Here is a 21,396-nt window from a genome sequence, read left to right as displayed (position 1 = left end):
TAATAACAAAATTTCAGAACATCAAACAGGACACAAATCACTACTAGAAAAAGGTAATGAAATCATAAAATCATGCATACCATAAAGAACTCAGTGAGCATGTGATAGATACTTTCCAAATGGTAGAGAATGATAAAAATATTCAAACTAAAATACATAAAGAAAACAAAAAAGGAATCTAATAAATATCTCGAATATTTTTCTCATAAGGGAAAAGTTCAAGTTGAGTACAGGATGGCAAGGCTCAGAGACAAACAGAAGAATTAGAACACTGAAACTATGACAGCTAAATATAAGAACAATTGAAATATATATGAGAAAAGGGGGATGTGATTAAATAATCAAAGTTATTAAAACTAGACAGAAGAAGGACTAATGAAGACATCAACAATACGTTCAATAAAATGCAACAGTAATTTCCCAAAATGCAATGAGATACATGGCCCTCTGGAAACAGGAGGCATTTATACACATATTATCAGAAAAAAACCTTCCTATGACATATTTTTAATAAATTTGTATTATAATGGTACAAAATGGAAATTGAAGGGTTCAGAATAGAAATCCTGTTCATAGAAATATCTCTCATAAATAACAGAAGATTCCCTCATGAATTCATTTAAAAAGGCAGAGTATCAGTGATCCAGTTCAACAAGTTAGAGATATGTTTGTAAAATCATGTTACTATACCCAACAAAGTTATCCTGTATATTCAAATGAGGCTTTGAGATCTCTTCAAGGGCAGAACTTAGGTAGGCAGGAAAAGCATAATTGAATTCTAGGAGGAAGAAAGCAGATCGGGAGATATGCCATGCATCTGCCAGAGACAGATGCTCAGAATTTTACCTAGTAAGCCACTGCCACATGGTATACACAGATTAATAGAAATGGGTTAAATTAAGATGTAAGAAGTAGCCACTAAGAAACTAGAGCTAATGGGCCAAGCAGTGAGTTAATTAATACAGTACCTGAGTGGTTATTTGGGGGCTAAGCTAGCCGGGCAACCAGGAAGAAGCCCACTCTCTGCAACAGTTCAGCATTCATTGAGAGTTAAAATTTAAATCAAACAAAAGTCTTACACAATAGAAACAACCCATCTTTACTTAATAAGGTCTACTATTCCATTAATTACTCAATGTTTTCCAGCCTGAATTAAAAAGTTGATCTATGACAATCATCTTGACAGCATTGTACTACAGGAAAAGAAACTCAAAGAATTTCTAATGAAATCCTAACTGAAGCCATGTGTATGTGTTGGTGTGTATGCTTAATCAAAACTCTTGGGTGGCAGAAGTAGAAAAAACTGTTTATGTCCAGCCTGACCTGCATAGCATGTCCTAGTGAACTAGGTTTGCATAAACAGACACTGGCTCGAATAAACAAAGATTGGACAAGGATTGGCATTTTCTCTATGACTCTTGAAAATAGTCCTTAATATCTTAGCAAATAAAAAAAGAAATAGTAAAAATTAAATAAAGAAAAGAAGAGAAGAAATATGCACTCTGGTAGCATGCACATTTAATCCCAGTGTTCAGAAGGCAGGAGAGGCAGATTTCTGTGTAATCTAAGTTAATGTACTCTATTTAGGGAGTTGAGGTCTACCAATACTACAATTTGAGACTCTGTTTCAAGAAAACCACAAAAAAAGAAGATCTGTAGTTAATCATCTTATGGAGAACATGAAAGAACTAATGCAGAGGAGACACTCTGGTGTTGACACGTAACTCAGTTCTGATCAGTAGATGCCGAGTGAGCACACAACAATCAGAGATGTCTAAAACTGTGTATAGGTCCCAGTTGAGAGTTTTTTGTTTATACAAAGCTTTTTATTTTAAACTTTAAGAAACACTTCAATGAAATTTTACAAAATCAAACTTTCATTCAAGCTCCCCAAATATTTGCAGCCTTTTAAGCATTTACAACTCAGGAAACACCATTCCTTGCAGCTCAATGCATATCAATTTAAATCATTCTGCCTATTTAGCTGCTTTTTTTTCCTCTTTACACTATGTCATGCTTTGTAGTGCTGATTTATTATTATTATTTTTTTTTTAATTAAAATTTTTTACCTCCTCCCCTCCTCCCATTTCCCTCCCCCTTCCTGCATCCCCCTCCCCCTCCCTCTCCAGTCCAAAAAGCAGTCAGGGTTCCCTGCCCTGTGGGAAGCCCAAGGTCCTCTCCCCTCCCTCCAGGTCTAGGAAGGTGAGCATCCAAACAGACTAGGCTCCCACAAAGCCAGTACATGCAGTAGGATCAAAACCCAGTGCCATTGTCCTTGGCTTATCAGTCAGCCCTCCTTGTCCACCATGTTCAGAGTCCAGTTTGATCACATGCTCCATCAGTCCCAGTCCAGCTGGCCTGGGTGAACTCCCATTAGATAAGCCCCACCATCTCAGTGGTTGGGTGCACCCCTCGCAGTCCTGACTTCCTTGCTCATGTTCTCCCTCCTTCTGCTCCTCATTTGGACCTTGGGAGCTCCGTCTAGTGCTCCAGTGTAGGTCTCTGTCTCTAGCTTCATCCATTGCCAGATGAAGGTTCTATGGTGATATATAAGATATTCATCAGTATGGCCATCAGTATGGTATAGGATAGGGCCATTTCAGGTCCCCTCTCCTCAGCTGCCCAAGGATCTAGCTTGGGACATCTCAACTGACACCTGGGAACACCTCTAGAGTCAAGTCTCTTGCCAACCCTCAAATGGCTCCCTTAAGATATCTTCTTCCCTGCTCCTATATCCACCCTTCCTCCATCCCAACTGTCTCAGTCCCCCAAGCTCTCCCCATCCTCCCCTTCTCACTTTATTCTCCCCATCTCCCCTTTCCTTCACCCGACTCCCACCCCCAAGCTCCTAATTTTTGCCTGGCAATCTTGTCTACTTCCAATATCCAGGAGAATAACTATATGTTTTTCTTTGGGTTCACCTTCATATTTAGTTTCTCTAGGATCACGAATTATAGGCTCAATGTCCTTTATTTATGGCTAGAATCCACGTATGAGTGAGTACATACTATATTCATCTTTTTGGGTCTGGATTACCTCAGTCAGGATATGCAGTGCTGTTTTGGAGTTCATGTGTGCTATCTGACATTTAAAGAGATATTCCCCTGTTTCAGATGTCCATTTATCTTAGCTTTCTATGATGTTGCTGTGATTAAATACTGACCAAAGTCATATTAAGGGGGGGCTGACTGGGCTCCATGAATGGCAAAGAAATGACAAGGCAGGCAGGCATATGGAGACTGCAACTAAATCGTAAACCCTGAAGGAACATAGCTAACTGACTTTGTCTGAATTCTCATGCAGATCTGAGTAGGGACAGCACTGCCCACAGAGGGCAAGGTAGCCTAAATCAATTACACATTAATAAAAAGCTTAAATAATTTGACAGCAGGCTAATTCAATATTTCACTTAAGGTTCCCTCTAACTTATTAATGTATTTTGTGTCAAGGTGATGAAAATTATGTAGAAAAACCACCTTGCAAACTCTATAGTGTTTGTTTGAATCAAACAACCAATTCTTCCTTCTTAATTTCTATGTTTGGGAATCTACTCAAATTTACATCGGTTTGCTTCCATACATTTGTATGCCTGGTATTATAAAATATATTAAGTTTAATCTGATGACTTCTTTGGTGTATATAAAATCAGTTTATGGGTATTTCAACATAATAATAAGATAGAATCATAGAAAGAGAAGGTAAAACTCCTGACACCAGCATGTTTGATTTTGCACAGATGCCGCCCTCTGTGTGCAGTGTGGATTGTGGTCCTGGATTCAGAAAATTCTTACAGGAGGGTATGGCAGCCTGCTGTTTTGATTGTAGCCCCTGCTCACAAAATGAAGTTTCTAATGAGACAAGTGAGTGTTTGCTAATGAGATAAATATTTCACATCATATAGCTCATCTTCTCTTTGTCATACTGGGATAACCAAATGGTCCAAAAGACAACCGAAGAAATAAAACATATCACTTTCCTAAGTTAGTTTTTATAGAACTATGATTTATTAACAAAGTCACTATAAGTAACTTGTTATACCACTGTAGTGGCATTTCAATTGTATCTTAATATATAAAGAGTACCTGAAGATCTAAGAGTAAAACAGTCCCACTGGTCTGCCGTACAGACCACATTATGGCAATATGCACCTTTAATCCCAGTAGCCACAATGACATGCACATTTAATCCCAGTAACTACCCTAGTTGATAAAGAAATCGGGTGTTGCATATCTTTAATCCCAGTGATACATGCCTTTAGTCCCTAGAGAGGAATATAAGATGGGGGAAGACAACTCTCAAACATAGTTCTTTTTGAGAGTCTGCAAGGCAGGATAGCCATTTTGGATTGAGGTTGAGGTAAGACCCAGTGGCTGACTGCTTTGCTTTTCAGATCTTCAGGATGAATCCCAATTTCTGACCCTGAGTTTTTCTTAATCATGCTCTATTTGGCAACCAACATTTTGGGGATATGAATTCATGAAAGTGATGTTTGCTTGATATTTTTTTATACAGCAGCCCAGGACACTGATTGATTGGAATTCTAGTTCTAAGAGCTAGACCCAAATCTAACCACTTGGTTCAGAAGAAAAACCAGAGCTCCAAGCTCCCATCTGCCCTGTCTTAGCTTCCATGTAAAGATCCAAAATGCACAGAGAATCTGTGTACTATGTGCTATTGTGTTTTCTTTGAATTGTTTGACTTTTGAGGAAGGAGCAACACCTACCAAAAGACGTTTGATTATTGATGATGCTGGATTGATCCAACCTACATATTTTGAAAATACCTTGACTTCAAAAGTTAAATCAAAAGATATGTTACTTAGGAGAAGAGGTTTTACTTTTATTTCCAAAGAAAGTGAGAGGTTGTGGATTCATTTGGGTTAAGAAAAATAAGGTTTGAACAGGGAAGATTACCTGAAAAATCTCCAATGGAAATGAGTGACCCACATGATTCGATGTTTCAGAGTACATTAGTTGCAGTTTCCTCTGAGTTCTACATCCAGAACCGCTTTAAGACTTCTGGCTGCTATGATCCAGCCTCACAGAATACTCTAATAAGTACTTGACCATAATTATAAATTTTCTTTTGGTAACCAAACTATTATCAGCAACCCAATCAGCAGGATGTAGCACAGAAAACAATGCCCCAATTCCCCCAAATGGATTATGGATATTTGTTTTTGTTTAAAACATTTGTTACAAATTGTTATGGCTAATGTTCAGGGAAAAAGCTAAACAAACAAATTAGATTCAAGATTCTTGTTTTTTTTTTTTAAAAAAAAAGCCAGGCTGTAGTGCCTGCCTTTAATCACAGCACATGGGAGGCATAAGCAGGCAGAACACTGTGAGTTCCAGGACAGGCTCTATAGCTACTGAGAAATCCTGTCTTAAAAAAAAACAACAAAGGAAGGAAGGAAGGAAGGAAGGAAGGAAGGAAGGAAGGAAGGAAGGAAGGAAGGAAGGAGAGAGAGGGAAAAAGAAATAAGTAATGAAAAGAAAAATGGAGATAGAAATATGATAAAATAGAGATGTAGATTATTGGATCTACTCTGAAAAGAAAAAGGGAGGATATAGATATGACAAGGTAAAAAGGTAGATTATTGATTCTAATTTTTAAAAGTGACTATTAGCTTTAAATTTTTCACATTGGTTTTACTTTTGTATATTGTATACAAATTTTGTATATTGATACAAATTTGATATTAATTTTGTTAAAACATATTGTACATGCATTTGAATCTTGTTAAAGGTACTGTACCTATACAGCTCATTTAACAATGTAATGCAAATTTCTAGTTCTTGAAAGTTAGTGTTATCTACTATAAAAACAAATTAGATATAAGCATTTGGACTCACCAAGATAGGATATATACAAAATATTTTCTCTCAACTTGTCAAATGCAAATGGACTCAATATTGTGGATATAGTTCTTTCCTGTACATATTGTATATAGTCATTGTATTTAATGCATATAGTTTTAACATATTAATAATAGCCTTCTTTTTATTATTTTTTACATAAAGGGGAAACATAGAGGCATTTCAATTATATTTTAATAAATATATACTGCTTGAAGATCTGAGAGTAGAACATTCCCACTAGTCAGCCTTACAGACAAGATTATGGTAACAAATACCTTTAATCCTAGTAGCTACCATAGTTAATATAGAAATTGGGTGGTGCATGCCTTTATCCCAGTGGTGCATGCCTTAATTCCCAGCCCTAGAGGGGAATATAAAATGGTGGGTGACAGCTCTCAGACAAAATCTCTATTGAGATTCCAGAAGGCAGGATAGCCATTTCAGACTGAGGTTGAGGTAAGAGTCAGTGACTGCAGTTTTGTTTTTCAGATCTTCAGGTTGAACCCAATTTCTGACCCTGTGTTTTTATTAATCATACTTCATACCATGACATACTTCTTTGATTTATTGAAAGTCTATATTAGCTGGCCATTTCTCAAAAAAAACAGTTGTGACACTTATACAACAGGGTGATCAAATTCTACACAATGTCGTTAATAGTAATTAATATCCTCTGAAACTACATAAAGATTTTATTCCAGTCATGAATCTTCAATAATATTTATTTATTTTCTTTCAATTTTCATGTCTATATATGTCACTATATAAGTTTATAGGTACTATGTATTTGCAGAAATCAATGGAGAAGAGACTAGGTCATCAGAGTAATTATACTCTATTATGTGTATCTTGGGAACCAAATTCAAGTACTCCATAAGATTAATAAGGAGGAAAAATCACAACTTGTAAATTTTTCAATGACCGTTAATTATTAGACTGAAGACTTCAAGCAATAACCAAAGATCCCTTTTCCAAAGATCAATGTGATTTGCTATCTAGGGAAGTGTAATAAGTGTTAGCACATGATGTAGAAAATATGGAGACTTACAATCATCATTTTTACATACAGCACACAGTTAGTAATGTCAAAGGGTAGATGATTTAAATCGTTTCTTGTGAAAGAAAATAGCCACAATTATGCAAGTGTTCCTGTCTCCTATACAGTTCATATCAGTCAAATGAGTGTTTAGAGATGCTTACATAAAAATGACAGATAGGTAGTTTACTTCCCTGTTGCCTGTCATCCTGTATAATGAAAGTTTATATAAGATATTTATGTGTGGTAAGATGACTCACAAGTTAAATCTCTTGCTACTAAATTTAAAGATGAGCTCATACCTGAACCCATGTGGTAGGAAGTGATTGCCAACTCATTGAGATTGTGTTCTGATCTCTATGCACATATGTAACATGAGGGCCTGTTTGTTGGGGTTTCTGTCCTCCCACAAAGTTCCACAGCTGGTAAGTCCCAAAAGAAATTACACAGAGGACTCCATAAGTTATAAACTGATTGGACCATTAGTTCAGGCTTCTTATTAACTCTTATAACTTATATTAGCCCATTATTCTAGTATATATTAGCCACATGGATCGGTACCTTTTTCAGTGGGGTAGGTCACACCTTCCTTCTTTGGTGTCTGGACAGGACTGGGGAGGAATGGGCTTCTTCCTTCCCAGAATTCTCCTGTTCCCATTGACCTGCCTATACTTCCTGTCTGGTTGTCCTGCCTATACTTCCTGCCTGACTCCTGGCCAATTAATGTTTATTTAAAACATAATTGACAGAATATAGAATTGTCACACACCACACATAGTGCATACTCCAAATTAATTAAACAAACTTCAATTAAATTATCTTAAATATAAAAATATATAATGATAAAGGGTATTTGCAACAATAAATAGAAGGAAAATTAAACAAAAACATTTTAAATATGTTTATATTTGTGAGATGGGTGGTTATGTGTACACAATTGCAGGAGCATGTGAGTGGCATCCAATGCCCCTGTAGTTAGAATTATAAACAATTGTGAGACACACAATATGGATACTAGGAATTAAACGTAGGTATTCTGCATGAACAGTATATTCTCTTGATAACTGGGATAAAGTTCTAGTACCTTAAACAAATTAAATAAATATATGTGTCCATAAATTCATCTTTCTAGATAAAAATGCTTAAAATCTAGAAACACATACTCACGCTTTCCAATTATCCAATTGTTCAAAAGAATTGGAACCATATTTTCCAAACTTTCCAGAGTGAAGATAATAACCTATGAATGCAGTACTAGTCTTCAAAGCAAACCTTCTGTATTACCACTTTTGCCTAAATATTCTTCTGTTTTCATACTCATGGTGTTATATCAATATATACTTCACACCAGAGTTCACAAAAGAATCTTGGTCTCAAATAAATTGATATTAGGGAGGAAGGTATTTGCTTGTTCCCAAAGTTGATGGAATCAAGATGTTGGGCTTTAAAATGCTATGTACAGAGGTTTCTACCTTCAAGATAGGTTTACAGTTTCTTATAATTTTCAAGGATAAAGCATCCCTACTGCCTGAATAGGACACAAGTGAAAACATTTTTATTTTATTTAATTATATTTTGCTTTTTAAAACAAAAAAATGTTTATATAACTTTCATCTCATTCCCATTTTCATACTCCACCCATATAAACTAAATAACTTTGATATTCAAGCTCTATTGTTACTTTTACATGCACACACACACATGTAGATATACACACACATACAACTTATTGATTCTGAAGGGACTTTTCCCAGCCTAAGAATGGAAAATGTGATTTCAGCAAGATTTGCCCTTTTTGCCCATTCTCTTTGCCTTGCTAAAGAACATTATTTTACAGTGATAGTAAATGGCCCTTTAGGAGTTCTGGACTTGTTGGAGTATTATAGTCTTACTGGCAAAAATGTGTCATAGAAGAGGGAGATTTTGAGGTTTCATATGCTTAGGCCATTCACAGTGAGGATATTTACTTCCTGTTGCCTATGGATCAAAGATATAGAATATTCACCTCCTTCTCCAGCACATGTCTGCCTCCATAGCAACATGTCCCAGGATGATAATATGGACTGAGCCTCCAAACTATAGGACACCCATTTACATATTTTTATTTGTAAGAGTAACTGTGGTCATGGTTTCTCTTCACATCAACAGAAACAGTGACATTGCTACTATTTTCCTTAAACTAGCCACCAACCTCTAATACCTTATTTGATCACTTATTCCTCCCAAGGCTCACTATCAGCTATCAAAGTATGGAAATCTAGCTAGCAAAAAGTACTTTATGGTTGTCCTAATTAACCTGTCCAATAAAAGCTAAATTATTTGTCCTTTTAGGAGGTTCCTCTTTTACTTTTATAAACTGCTATTTTCACTTAGGCCACACCTACTCCTCTATCAAGAATCAATGCTATGTTCACCCTGAACAAAACCCCGTCCCTCCTCTCTTGTTGATTTACTCCTATCCATTCTCTATATCCTGTCTTTGATTCTTATTCCCTATGCATTGTACCTTTGTAAAAATCAATCTCCTTGATCTTAGCATGTTGTGTGCAGACTCCAACAGTCTGTACAGATTCTGTTTCCTGTTTCTTCTATGTCAGTGTGTTTAGGCTGGTGAATTCATATTAGAAAATGTATGACACAACTTGTGCAAATAGAAAAAACACTCTCGAGCTATATCAGGGAAACCATTCATAAAACAGACAGAAAGACAGGAGGCATCTCTGTAACCATGGGATCTGAGATATTAAAATACACGCTGTGCAATACAATGGTTAATTATTTTAATCTCTGTAAACTCACTAGTTTCAGTCAATTCATCATAGCATTCAGAAAGTACTGAAAATATCTGTGATTTCTGATAACATAAAAATGGTGTCATCAACACATAGTTAAATAGACAACATATTCTTTTATTTCATTCCCCATAATAATGAATGCATATTATGAAATGAAAGTATTGCTATGCAGCAGTGTCTCTCAACTACATCATCAGCAAAGAATGCAGATATCACAATGCTTATTCAACAAACTTATTTAAAATATTCTGTCAATAAATGGCAGAAGTTGTGCATTATCCTAATCATGCTTTTCTGTCTCCAGCAGATGTTGATAACTGTATAAAGTGTTCAGAGAACAAGTATGCAAACAGAGAGCAGAACCAGTGTATTGAAAAAGCTGTGATCTTTCTGAACTACAAAGACACCTTAGGGATGGTTCTTACCTTAATGGCCTTATTCTTCTCTGCATTCACAACTGTGGTTCTTGGGGTATTTGTGAAGTATCATGACACTCCCATTGTGAAGGCCAACAACCAGAATCTCAGCTACATCTTGCTAATTTCACTCATCTTTTGTTTCCTGTGTCCCTTGCTTTTTATTGGGCATCCCAACTCAGCTACCTGTGTTCTGCAACAAATCACATTTGGAGTTGTATTCACTGTGGCTGTTTCCACTGTGTTGGCCAAAACAGTGACTGTGCTGCTTGCATTCAAAGTCACAGTCCCTGGAACAAGGATGAGATATTTTCTGGTTTCTGGTGTGCCCAACTACATCATTGCCATCTGTACGCTCATTCAAATTATTCTCTGTACAATCTGGCTGCAATTTTCTCCTCCTTTTATTGACAAAGATATGCACTCTGAACATGGCCAAATTATCATTGTGTGCAACAAGGGCTCAGTTACTGCATTCTACTGTGTCCTGGGATATCATGGCTCCCTTGCATTTGGGAGTTTCATTGTTGCTTTCTTGGCCAGGAATCTCCCTGACACGTTCAATGAAGCCAAGTTGCTGACCTTCAGCATGCTGTTGTTTTGCAGTGTCTGGATCACCTTTCTTCCTGTCTACCACAGCACCAAGGGCAAGATAATGGTGGTTGTGGAGGTTTTGTCCATCTTAGCTTCCAGTGCAGGCCTACTGGGATGCATTTTTATCCCCAAGTGCTACATAATTTTGTTAAGACCAGAGAGAAATTCTCTGCAAAAGTTAAGGGAGAAAACATCTTCCTGAACACACATTTCATAAATTGTAACTGACAACTACAGTATTGGTACAGAAGCACCTAATACATTACAATGCAAACTGATGAATGGCTAATGATGCTCATCATTTCTTCTAATGATGAGCACAGCAGTGTCATATAAACTACTCTTCTGTACACTGTATATAATCATCCACACAGCCACTTACTTTATAAGATTCAATTTTTGACAATTAGCACATAAGGGATGCTTTCCTTTATTCACAATTGCCCAGTAACATTTGAAATAAATGCTAAGTAATTCTATTGATAAATGAGTGAATGTGGGACTTTGAATGCAAATGAAAACAGAGAAATCTTTTAGTAGAGTGAAATATTACTATCAGATGGTGAAACTAATATGCTCATTTTGGGGGAAAGAAAAGAGAATACAATTGCATCCTAGGAGTTAGAGGAGTAGAATTTAGGATAGAGAGAAATATATGATAAATAGATAGATATGAAGAATATTGAGGAAGATGAAATATGTCTCCGCATTTAAATTCATGTGTGCTTTTTCCGAGGAAATTATTTCACTATCCATTCCCCACAACTTGCAGTTCACACCTTCCTATAACAATCACTCCAATGAAAGAGTTGCCCCCTTCTGGCTTCCAAGAACACCTACATTCAGATGTGCTCATAATAACACACCCAAAAAGCACACATACACCAATTGAAATTAAAATAACTCTTAGAATTAAATTTTATAAGACACTGAAATGGAACACTGGTTTGTTTTTTCCTTCATTAAAAATATTTTTTCCACATAATATCCCCTGATTATGGCTTTTCCTGCCTTTATTCATTTATTCTTCCATACTCCTTCCCATAAGTTCTTTATGTTATCTTATCCAGCCCTTCTATCTCTCACTGAAAAACAAACAGTTTTCTATGGGTAAGTAATAAAAAATTTATACAAAGATTAAGAAAAATTAACACATTATGTTAGGTCAAAATGAAGAGGCATGAAGAAAAGATCTAAAGAGAATTGATGAGAATCAGTCCCATGGGTTTGCACACTCATGAATCCCATAAAAATTTAACCTGAAACCTATAATATGTATTCAAAGTATCAGTAGGTTAAAAATAAGAATTGTTATACATATGTATATATAATATATACACATATAATATATGTATTGGTTAATATATATGCTATGGCAAGCTAACAAGTAGAGACAAGGGGGAAACTCTGACACAACATTGTGAAACTAGGACATCCAAGGATTAGGTTGAGTGAATTTTCTGCTCACATCTGTTTCTGGGCATGCAAATTTCCTATTGAGACTTCTAGGAGGAAAGGAAATTATCATTAGTCAGTGATTATAAATTGGATATTGCTTCAGGATTAGCAATGAAGCTTATATTTACTTCTACTTTCAGGTATGTAATCCCAACTGAGAACACACATATAATAACTGTGCCCCTTGCCTCACGTTCTGGGATTTCTTTTGTGTTTCAATCCTGTTTATATAGAAGGTGTTTTGGATTTTAGCCAATCTGACAGGTGTAAGATGGTATCTCAACGTTGTTTTGATTTGCATTTCCCTGATCGGTAAGGATGTTGGGCATGACCTTAAGTGTCTTTTGGCCATTTGAACTTCTTCTGTTGAGAATTCTCTGTTCAGTTCAGAGCCCCGTTTTTTTAAATGGGTTAATTAGCATTTTAAAATCTAGTCTCTTGAGTTCTTTATATATTTTAGAGATCAGACCTTTGTCAGCTGCAGGGTTGGTGAAGATCTTTTCCTAGTCAGTAGGCTGTCTTAGTAACAGTGTCCTTTGCTTTACAGAAGCTGCTCAGCTTCAGGAGGTCCCATTTATTCAATGTTGCCCTTAATGTCACTGCTGCTGGGGTTAAAAGTAGGAAGCGGTCTCCTGTGCCCATATGTTGTAAAGTACTTTCCCACTTTCTAGGCTATCAGGCTCAGTGTGTTCCGATTAATATTGAGGTCTTTAATCCATTTGGACTTGAGTTTTGTGCATGGTGATAGATATAGATCTACTTTCATTCTTCTACAGGTTGACATCCAGTTATGCCAGCACCATTTGTTGAAGATGCCCTCTTTCTTCCATTGTGCACTTTTGGCTCCTTTATCAAAAATCAGATGTTCGTAGATTTGTGGGTTAAGATCCGGGTCTTCTATTCGAATCCATTGGTCAACTTCTCTGTTTTTATGCCAATACCAAGCTGTTTTCAATACTGTAGCTCTGTAATAGAGTTTGAAGTCAGGGATGGTAATGCCTCCAGAAGTTCCTTTATTGTATAAGATTGTTTTGGCTATCCTGGGTTTCTTGTTTTTCTACATAAAGTTGATTATTGTCCTCTCAACCTACCCCAGGACCCAGCAATTCCACTCTTGGGAATTTACCCAAGAGATGCCCAATCATACTACAAAAACATTTGTTCAACTATGTTCATAGCAGCATTATTTGTAATAGCCAGAACCTGGAAACAACCTAGATGCCCTTCAGTGGAAGAATAGATGAAGAAACTGTGGAATATATACATATTAGAATACTACTCAGTGGTAAAAAACAATGACATCTTGAATTTTGCAAGCAAATCGCTGGAAATAGAAAACACTATTCTAAGTGAGGTAACCCAGACCCAAAAAGATGAACATGGGATGTACTCACTCATAATCGGTTTCTAGCCATAATTAAAGGACATCAAGCCTATAATTCATGATCCTTGAGAAGACAATAAGAAGATGAACCCAAATAAAAACATACAGTTATCCTCCTGGATGTTGGAAATAGATAAGATTGCCGGGTATAAATTGGGAATTTGGGGGTGGGGTGGGATGGGGGCAAGGGGAGATGGGGAGAGAAAAGCGTGAAGGGGAGGATGGGGAGAGCTTGGGGAAAGGGGATGCTTGGGATATAGGAAGGGTGGACATGGGAACAGAGAAGCATATATCTTAATTAAGTGAGCCATCTGAGGGTTGTCAAGAGACTTGACTCTAGAGGGGTTCCCAGGTGTCCAGGGAGATGCCCCCAGCTAGTTCCTTGGGCAGCTGTAGAGAAGGAGCCAAAAAAGGCCAGATCCTATAACCATACTCATGAATATCTTGCATATCACCATAGAACCTTCATCTGGCGATGGATGGAGATAGAGACAGAGCCCCACATTGGAGCACCAGACTGAGCTCCCAAGGTCCTGATGAGGAGCAGAAGGAGAGAGATCATGAGAAAGAAAGTCAGAACCGTGGGGGATGCGTTCACCCACTGAGACGGCAGGACAGAACTAACGGGAGATCACCAGGTCCAGTTGGAATGGGACTGATGGAACATCTGACCAAATCGGACTCTCTGAAAGTGGCTGATGGTGGAGGCTGACCGAGAAGCCAAGGACAATTGTGATGGGCTTGGTCTCTACTACAAGGACGGGCTCTGTGTGAGCCTTGTCAGTTTGGTTGCTCATCTTCCTGGACCTGGAGGGAGTTGGGAGGTCCTTGGACTTAACATAGTGTAGAGAACCCTGATGGCTCTTTGGCCTGGAGAGGGAGGGAGTGGGGGTATGTGTGGAGGGGAGGGGAGGGAAGGGGGAGGAGGAGAGGAGGAGATGGCAATTTTTAATAAAAAATAAATAAACTGGGAAAAAATAAAATCCCATCAAAATTCTTCACAGAAGTTGAGAGAACAATAATCAACTTTATATGGAAAAACAAAAAACCCAGGATAGCCAAAACAATCTTATACAATAAAGGAACTTCTGGAGGCATTACCATCCCTGACTTCAAATTCTATTACAGAGCTGCTGTATTGAAAACAGCTTGGTATTGGCATAAAACCAGAGAAGTCGACCTATGGAATCAAATAGAAGACCAGGATATTAACCCACAAACCTATGAACACCTGATTATGTTTGGTACAGGATAAAGTATATTTCAGTACCAAAGACACTAGAATACTGGGTTAAAGCTCAATGAAAGTACCAGGTCAACTTCGGCATGTTCAATCTGTTGTGAAATTGAAGTTGTTAAGGTTTTATTAAACGGTCTTGCCATCAATCTGTGGAAGATCATCTATAATCTTGTTCATAGACAGGGTGTTTGGAGACAGCCAGTGTATCACTTTTAGGCAATAACTCAATTAGATGTAACCAAATGATAAACTGTCTGCTCCCTTATTCGTTAATAAGTTCATTTAGATCTCCTTCGGAGATGTATATCATTTAGGAAGGTTCATGTGTATTTGCTTTCCATGGTACTCATCAAATGGCCTTTAACTTTAGCGATCTTGACAGAAAGGACCAACAGGTGAATGACTTCACACATGGTAGGACACCCCACTCTCAAGTCCCCCCATACCTGGCTAAAACTTGGGTCCCAACCCCACCTGAGTCAGCTTTTCTAGCCAGCAGGCAAAGCTCCTGCAGGTGGGCTGCCCAAATAACCCATCCCATCCATCAGACCCTAAAAGCTACAAATCCCACTCCACCCCAACCCTTATTATCACCCCACCACAACCTCAGTGGAAGTCTGAAACACAGTCTGCTACTACACAGAGAGAACCAAGAGAGAGACTCTGAAGCACAAATTGTGATTGCACAGAGTGGACCAAGAGAACTGGGTCAAGAGAGAACTCGGTGGCTACCTGAGACACAGAGAGCAACAGTGCAGAGAAGACCAAGAACAGTTCCTAAACACACAGACAGCCATAGCAAGGATTGTAATAACTTAGAAAGACACTGCTGGGACCAACTGGAGTAATAGATGTGTAGGGGCCAATAGAAGAATTTATCCAAAAACCTAAAAAGCAACATGGTAACACCAGAACTCAGTGATACAGAAAGACTTGATCATGCCAACCCAAAGCAAGAGAAGAATGTGATTTTAAATATAACTTTATGAGGATGATGGAGAACTTTAAAGAGGAAATAAAAATTCCCTTAAAAATTGAGGAAAAGATAAACAAAAAAATCAATAAATCGTTCAAAAAAACAAGAAAAAGCAAATGGGAGAAGCAAGCAGCTCAAAAGTTCAAGACTTGAAGACAGAAATACAAGTAATAAAGTACAAACCAGTCTATTCAGTGTTGTGTATGCTTCTTGTACCTCCATAGGAATATCTGTCTTTAGGTTGAGAAAGTTTTCTTCTATAATTTTTTGAATATATTTTCTGGGCCTTTGAGCTATAATTCTTCTCCTTCTTCTATCCCTATTATGCTTAGGTCTGATCTTTTCATGGTGTCCCAGATCCTGGATGTTTTATGTTAAGAATTTGTTAGATTTGCTGTTTTCTTTGATCAATGAGTTTATTTCCTCTATACTATCTTCAACATCTGAGATTCTTTCTTCTATCTCTTGTGTTCTGTTAGTTATACTTGTCTCTGTAGTTCCTGTTCATTTATACAGATTTTCCATATCCAGCCGTCCCTTGGTTTGTGTTTTCTTCACTTCCTCCATTTCGGTCTTCAATTCTTGAACTGTTTCTATTACCTGTTTAATTGCTTTTTCTTGGTATTTTTGGGTATCTTTGAGAGATTTATTCATTTCTTCTAACTTTTTGTTTGCCTACTCCATTTCGTTAAAGCAGATTTTACATCCTGTTTAAGGGCCTCTATTATTTTCATAATGTTACATTTAAAGTCGATTTCTTCTACTTCTTCTGGAATAAGGTGTTCAACTCTTCCTGTTCTGTGTTCACTGGATTCTGGTGTTGTCATGTTGCTTTTCAGGTTGTTGGAGCATTGGTGCCTGCCCATCTCTTCCTTCAAATGCAGTCGGGAGAGTTTTGGCATCTTGGTCCAATCTTTGCTGTGACTGACTGTGTACTTTGGGGATTTTCTTGGTCTGCCCTCTCTTAGAACCCCTCAGCTCTGGAGCTGGCTGTGCTGGTGGATCTAAAGATCTGGCAGATGGAAAGGAGTGCCCTCTCGATGGATCTCCTCAGTGCAGGAGCAGGAACTCTTCCTGGGCTAGGGCCTCACAGACAATAGGGCAGGCCTGGGGGAGGCAATTGCCTTGTGGAACAAAGAAGCCCCTGCAGCAGGAGCTGGAGGAGCCCAGTACTTCCTAGAAATTAATGAAAATGAAGGCACAGTGTACTCAAACCCATAGAACACTATGAAAGTGTCGCTAAGAGGAAAGTCATAGCACTAAGTGCCTACATAAATAAAGTGGAGAAAACTCATACTAGTGACTTATTATCACACCTGAAAGCTCTAAAACAAAAAGAAGCAGATTCACCTAGGAGAAGTACATGACAGGAAATAATCAAATTGTGGTCTGAAATCAACTATGAAACAAAGAAAACAGTGAAAAGCATCAATGAAACAAAGAGCTGGGTTTTTGAGAAAATCAACAATATAGACAAATTCTTATTCATACTACTTAAAAGGCAGAGCAAGAACATTAAAATTAGAAATTAAAATGGTAATATAATAACAGGCAATGAGAAAACGCAGAGAATCATTAAGTCACACTCTAAAAACCTATATTGCACAAAATTGGAAAGGCTAAAAGAAATGGAAAGTTTTCTGCATAGGTATCACAAACCAAATTAAATTAAAACCAGGTGAATAATGTAAATAGACCTATAACTTTCAAGTAAATAGATGCAGTCATCAAAAGCCTCCCAACCAAAAATAAGCCCAGTACAGGATGATTTCAGTGCAGGACTCTATGAGAACTTCAAAGAAAAGCTAATACTGATACTTCTCAATGTGTTCCACAGAATAGAAACTAAAGAAACATTGCCAAACTCTGTTTTTGAAACTACAGATACCCTGATACCAAAACCACACAAACACTCAACCAATAAAGAGAAGTACAGACAAATCTCACTAATGAACATAGATGCAAAAAATACTCAATAAAATACTTGCAAACCAAATCCACAAACCCATCAAAAAATCATCCCCATGATCAAGTTGGACTCACCCAAGGCATGCAAGTATGGTTCGACATACAAAAAAATCTATAGTGTAATCTACAATATAAACAAACTAAAAGAATAAAAATGAAATAATCATCTCATTAGATGCTGAAAAAGCATTCCACAAAATTAACATCTCTGAAGGAAAGAGGTCTTGGGGAGATCATGGATAAAAGGAACATATATAAACATTAAAAAACAATACAGAGGAAGCCAAGAGCCAAAATCAATTCTAATTGAAAGAAATTCAAAGTAATTATACTAAAATCAGGAACAAGACAAGGCTCTTCACTCTCACTATATCTATTCAACATAGTACTCAAAGTTCTAGCAGGAGCAATAAAACAACAAAGGAGATTAAACAAATACAAACTGGAAGGAAAAGTAAAACTCTCACTATTTGAAAATGATATAGTAGTATACATAAGTGACCCTAAAATCTGTACCAGGGAACTCCTACACTTGTTAAACACTTTCAATAACGTGCTAAGATACACAATTAACTCAAAAAAACAATCACCCTTCTTTACTCAAATGATAAAGGGGATGAGAAAGAAATGAGAAAAACATCACCATTTATAATACCCACAAAAACATAAAATATCTTAGGGTAAATCTAACCAAACAAGTGAAAGACATGTATGACAAGAACTTTAATTCTTTGAAGAAAAATTTTGCCAAAGATATCAGAAATTGTAAAGATTTCCCATGCTCTTGGATATGTATTGACAAAATAGTAAAAATGGCAATACTACCAAAAACACTCTACAGATTCAATGCAAGCCCCATCAAAATCCTAGCACAATTCTTCACAGTCCTTGGAGAACAATATTCAACTTCATATGGTTAAAAAAAATCCAGAATAACCAAAACAGCTCTCTACAATAAAGAAACGTCTGGAGGCATTCCCATCCCTGACATCAAGCTTTACTATAGAGCTACAGTAATAAAAACTGTTTGGTATTGGCATAAAATCAGACAGGTAGACCAATGTAATTGAAACAAAGATTCTGACATTATTCCACACACCTATGAACACCTGATTTTTGACAAAGAAGCTAAAATTGTATAAAAAAAAGTGTTGGAAGGACGTGGAGGCCACTTGTTGTTTCCAGACCACCAGGCTAGCTTAGATCCAAAATAATAACACAGAAACTGTATTAATTAAATTGCTTCTTGGCCCATTAGTCTTAGCTTCTTATTGACTAACTGTTATATTAATTTAACCCATTTCTATTAATCTGTATTTCACCATGTGGCTATGACTTACTGGATAAAGTACCCACTGTCTATCTCCAGAGGCTCGATGGCTTCTCTCTGAGTCTATTCTTCTTTCCCCCAGCATACAGCCTAGCTTTCCCCACCTAGTTCTGTTCTTCACTGCCATAAGCTAAAAGCAGTTCTTTATTCATTAACCAATAAAAGCAACATGCAGAAAGGAGGACCTCCCACATTCAAAAGAAAGCATCTTCAAAAAAAAATGGTGCTGGCATAACTAAATGTTAGTATGTAAAAGAATGCAAACAGATCCATCTATCTACCCCATGTACAAAACTTAAATATAAATGGTCAAAAACCTCAACATAAATCCAGTCACAATGAACCTCATTGAAGAGGAAGTGAGAATTATCAATGAAATTATGGGCACAGGCGACCACTTCCTAAATATAACCCCAGTAGCATAGACATTGAGAGCATCAATTAATAAATGGGACTGCCTGAAACTAAAAAGCTGATATAAACAAAAGACATAATCACTAAGACAAAATGGTAGTGTATTGAATGGGAAACTATCTTCACCAGATCCACATTGGACAGAGGAATAATCTCGAAAGTTATATAAAAAAATTCAAAAACTAGACATTACATTATAAAATAATTAAGAAAAATGGGGCAGAGATCTAAACAGAGCATAATCAACAGAAGAAACGCAAAGCCAAAAGACAATTAAGGAATTGCTCAGCATTGTTAGCCATCAGGAAAATGCAAAACAAAATGACTCTGAGATAGTATCTTACACAAGTCAGAATGGCTAAGATCAAAAACACCAAAAACAGCTTATGTTGGAGAGGATTCAGAGTAAGGGGAACCTGCCTCCATTACTGGTGGGAGTGCAATCTTGGATAACCACTTTGTAAAATATTGTTGTGGTTTGGGAAATTTGAGAGTCAGTCTTCCTCAAGACCCAGCAATATTACTCTTGGGAATATACCCAAAGGATGCATACTATTACCACAAGAACATTTGCTCAACTATGTTCATGGCAGCATTATTTATAATACCCAGAACCTGCAAACAACCTAGGTGCCCCTAAACTTAAGAATAGATAAAGAAATTATGGTATATTTACACAAAGAAGTATTACTCAGAGTTAAAAAGAATGAAAGTTTGAAATTTACATTCAAATGGATAGAATTATAAATAAAAACATTCTGAGTGACATAACTTAGACCCAGATAGAAAACCATGGTATATACTCACTCATGAGTGAATATTACATTTAAAACAAAGAGTAACCAGTCTATATCCCATAATCCCAGAGAAGCTAGGCAGCAAGGAGAACCCTAAAAGAGACATAAATGAATCGTCCTGGGATTAGAAAACAGACAAGATCTCCTGAAAATCTTGGGAATATGGAGGAAAGGTTCAAGGGGTGCGAGAAGAGAGAAAGAGAGGGAAGAGGAAATATGAGGGAACAAGATGCTCAAGAAGCGGGCAAGGGCAGTGAGGGAGAGCAAGAAAAGAGATATCTTGATTGAGGGAGCCAGGAAAGGGCTTGCGAGAAACATGGAACCCGAGAAAATTTCAGGAATTTCCTCTTTAATCTGATTGATGACTACCTTTATTGTCATCATAGAACCTTCATCCAACAACTAACGGAATCAGATACAGAGATCTACAGTAAAGCATTGGGCCTACCTTCTGAAGACCAATTCATGAGAGGGAGGAGTGATAATATGAGCAAAGGGGTCTGGTCTATGAAGTTGATACCCACAAAAAGAGATGACCTAAGCTAGCAAGACCTCATTGACTCTTAACTGATTGTGAGGGAACGTGCATAGGATCAACCTAGGACCACTTATGCACAGGACAGCTGTGAGGCTTGGAGAGTCTGTGGGATCCCTGGCAGTGGACAAGGATTATTCACTTGAACTGGCTTGAATTGGCATCTTGGAGCACATTCTTTTTGGAGGAATATCTTGCTCAGTCTAGATATGGGGAGGGGGCCCTGGTCTTGCCTCAAACTGAAGTATCAGTTTTTATTGACTCGCCTTGGGAAGCCTTACCCTTTCTGGAGATTAGATGGTGGCTAGACAGGAAAAGGTGGAATGGAAATGTTAGAGGGAATTGTAATGGAAATAGCTATGTAAAGTAAGAAAACATTGTATTAAAACATTCTTGATAGAAAAAAAAGAAAAAGAAATAAATATATTGGCACCATACAACTTATTAACTATTGAAACCAATGATAAAATTAAACATATGAGATTGCTGATTCATACTTATCCTACATATTGGAATGAAGATTAAGGCCTCATAGTATTTATTTGCACATAGGGGGCTTCTCCTCAACCTGGAAGAATTCAACGATGTCATT

General features: G+C 37.2%; 1 protein-coding gene across 2 annotated transcripts in view; it reads left to right on the top strand.

Moving 5' to 3' along the window:
* Positions 1-10,904, top strand: part of LOC119820301 (vomeronasal type-2 receptor 116-like) — a 61,229-nt gene extending 50,325 nt beyond the window's left edge. The window contains exons 5-6 of one of the 2 annotated variants that reach the window (XM_038338457.1): positions 3,737-3,860; positions 10,000-10,904. In XM_038338457.1, coding sequence (XP_038194385.1) covers positions 3,737-3,860; positions 10,000-10,904 — 1,029 coding nt within the window. Of the gene's footprint in view, positions 1-3,736; positions 3,861-9,996 lie in introns of both variants that reach the window. The other variant, XM_038338458.1, reaches the window with a different exon arrangement.
* The last annotated feature ends 10,492 nt before the right edge of the window (positions 10,905-21,396 follow it).

Source organism: Arvicola amphibius, chromosome 8 (genome assembly GCF_903992535.2).
Source record: "Arvicola amphibius chromosome 8, mArvAmp1.2, whole genome shotgun sequence".
Taxonomy (NCBI): domain Eukaryota; kingdom Metazoa; phylum Chordata; class Mammalia; order Rodentia; family Cricetidae; genus Arvicola; species Arvicola amphibius.
This window is presented reverse-complemented; position numbering and strand designations above follow the sequence as displayed.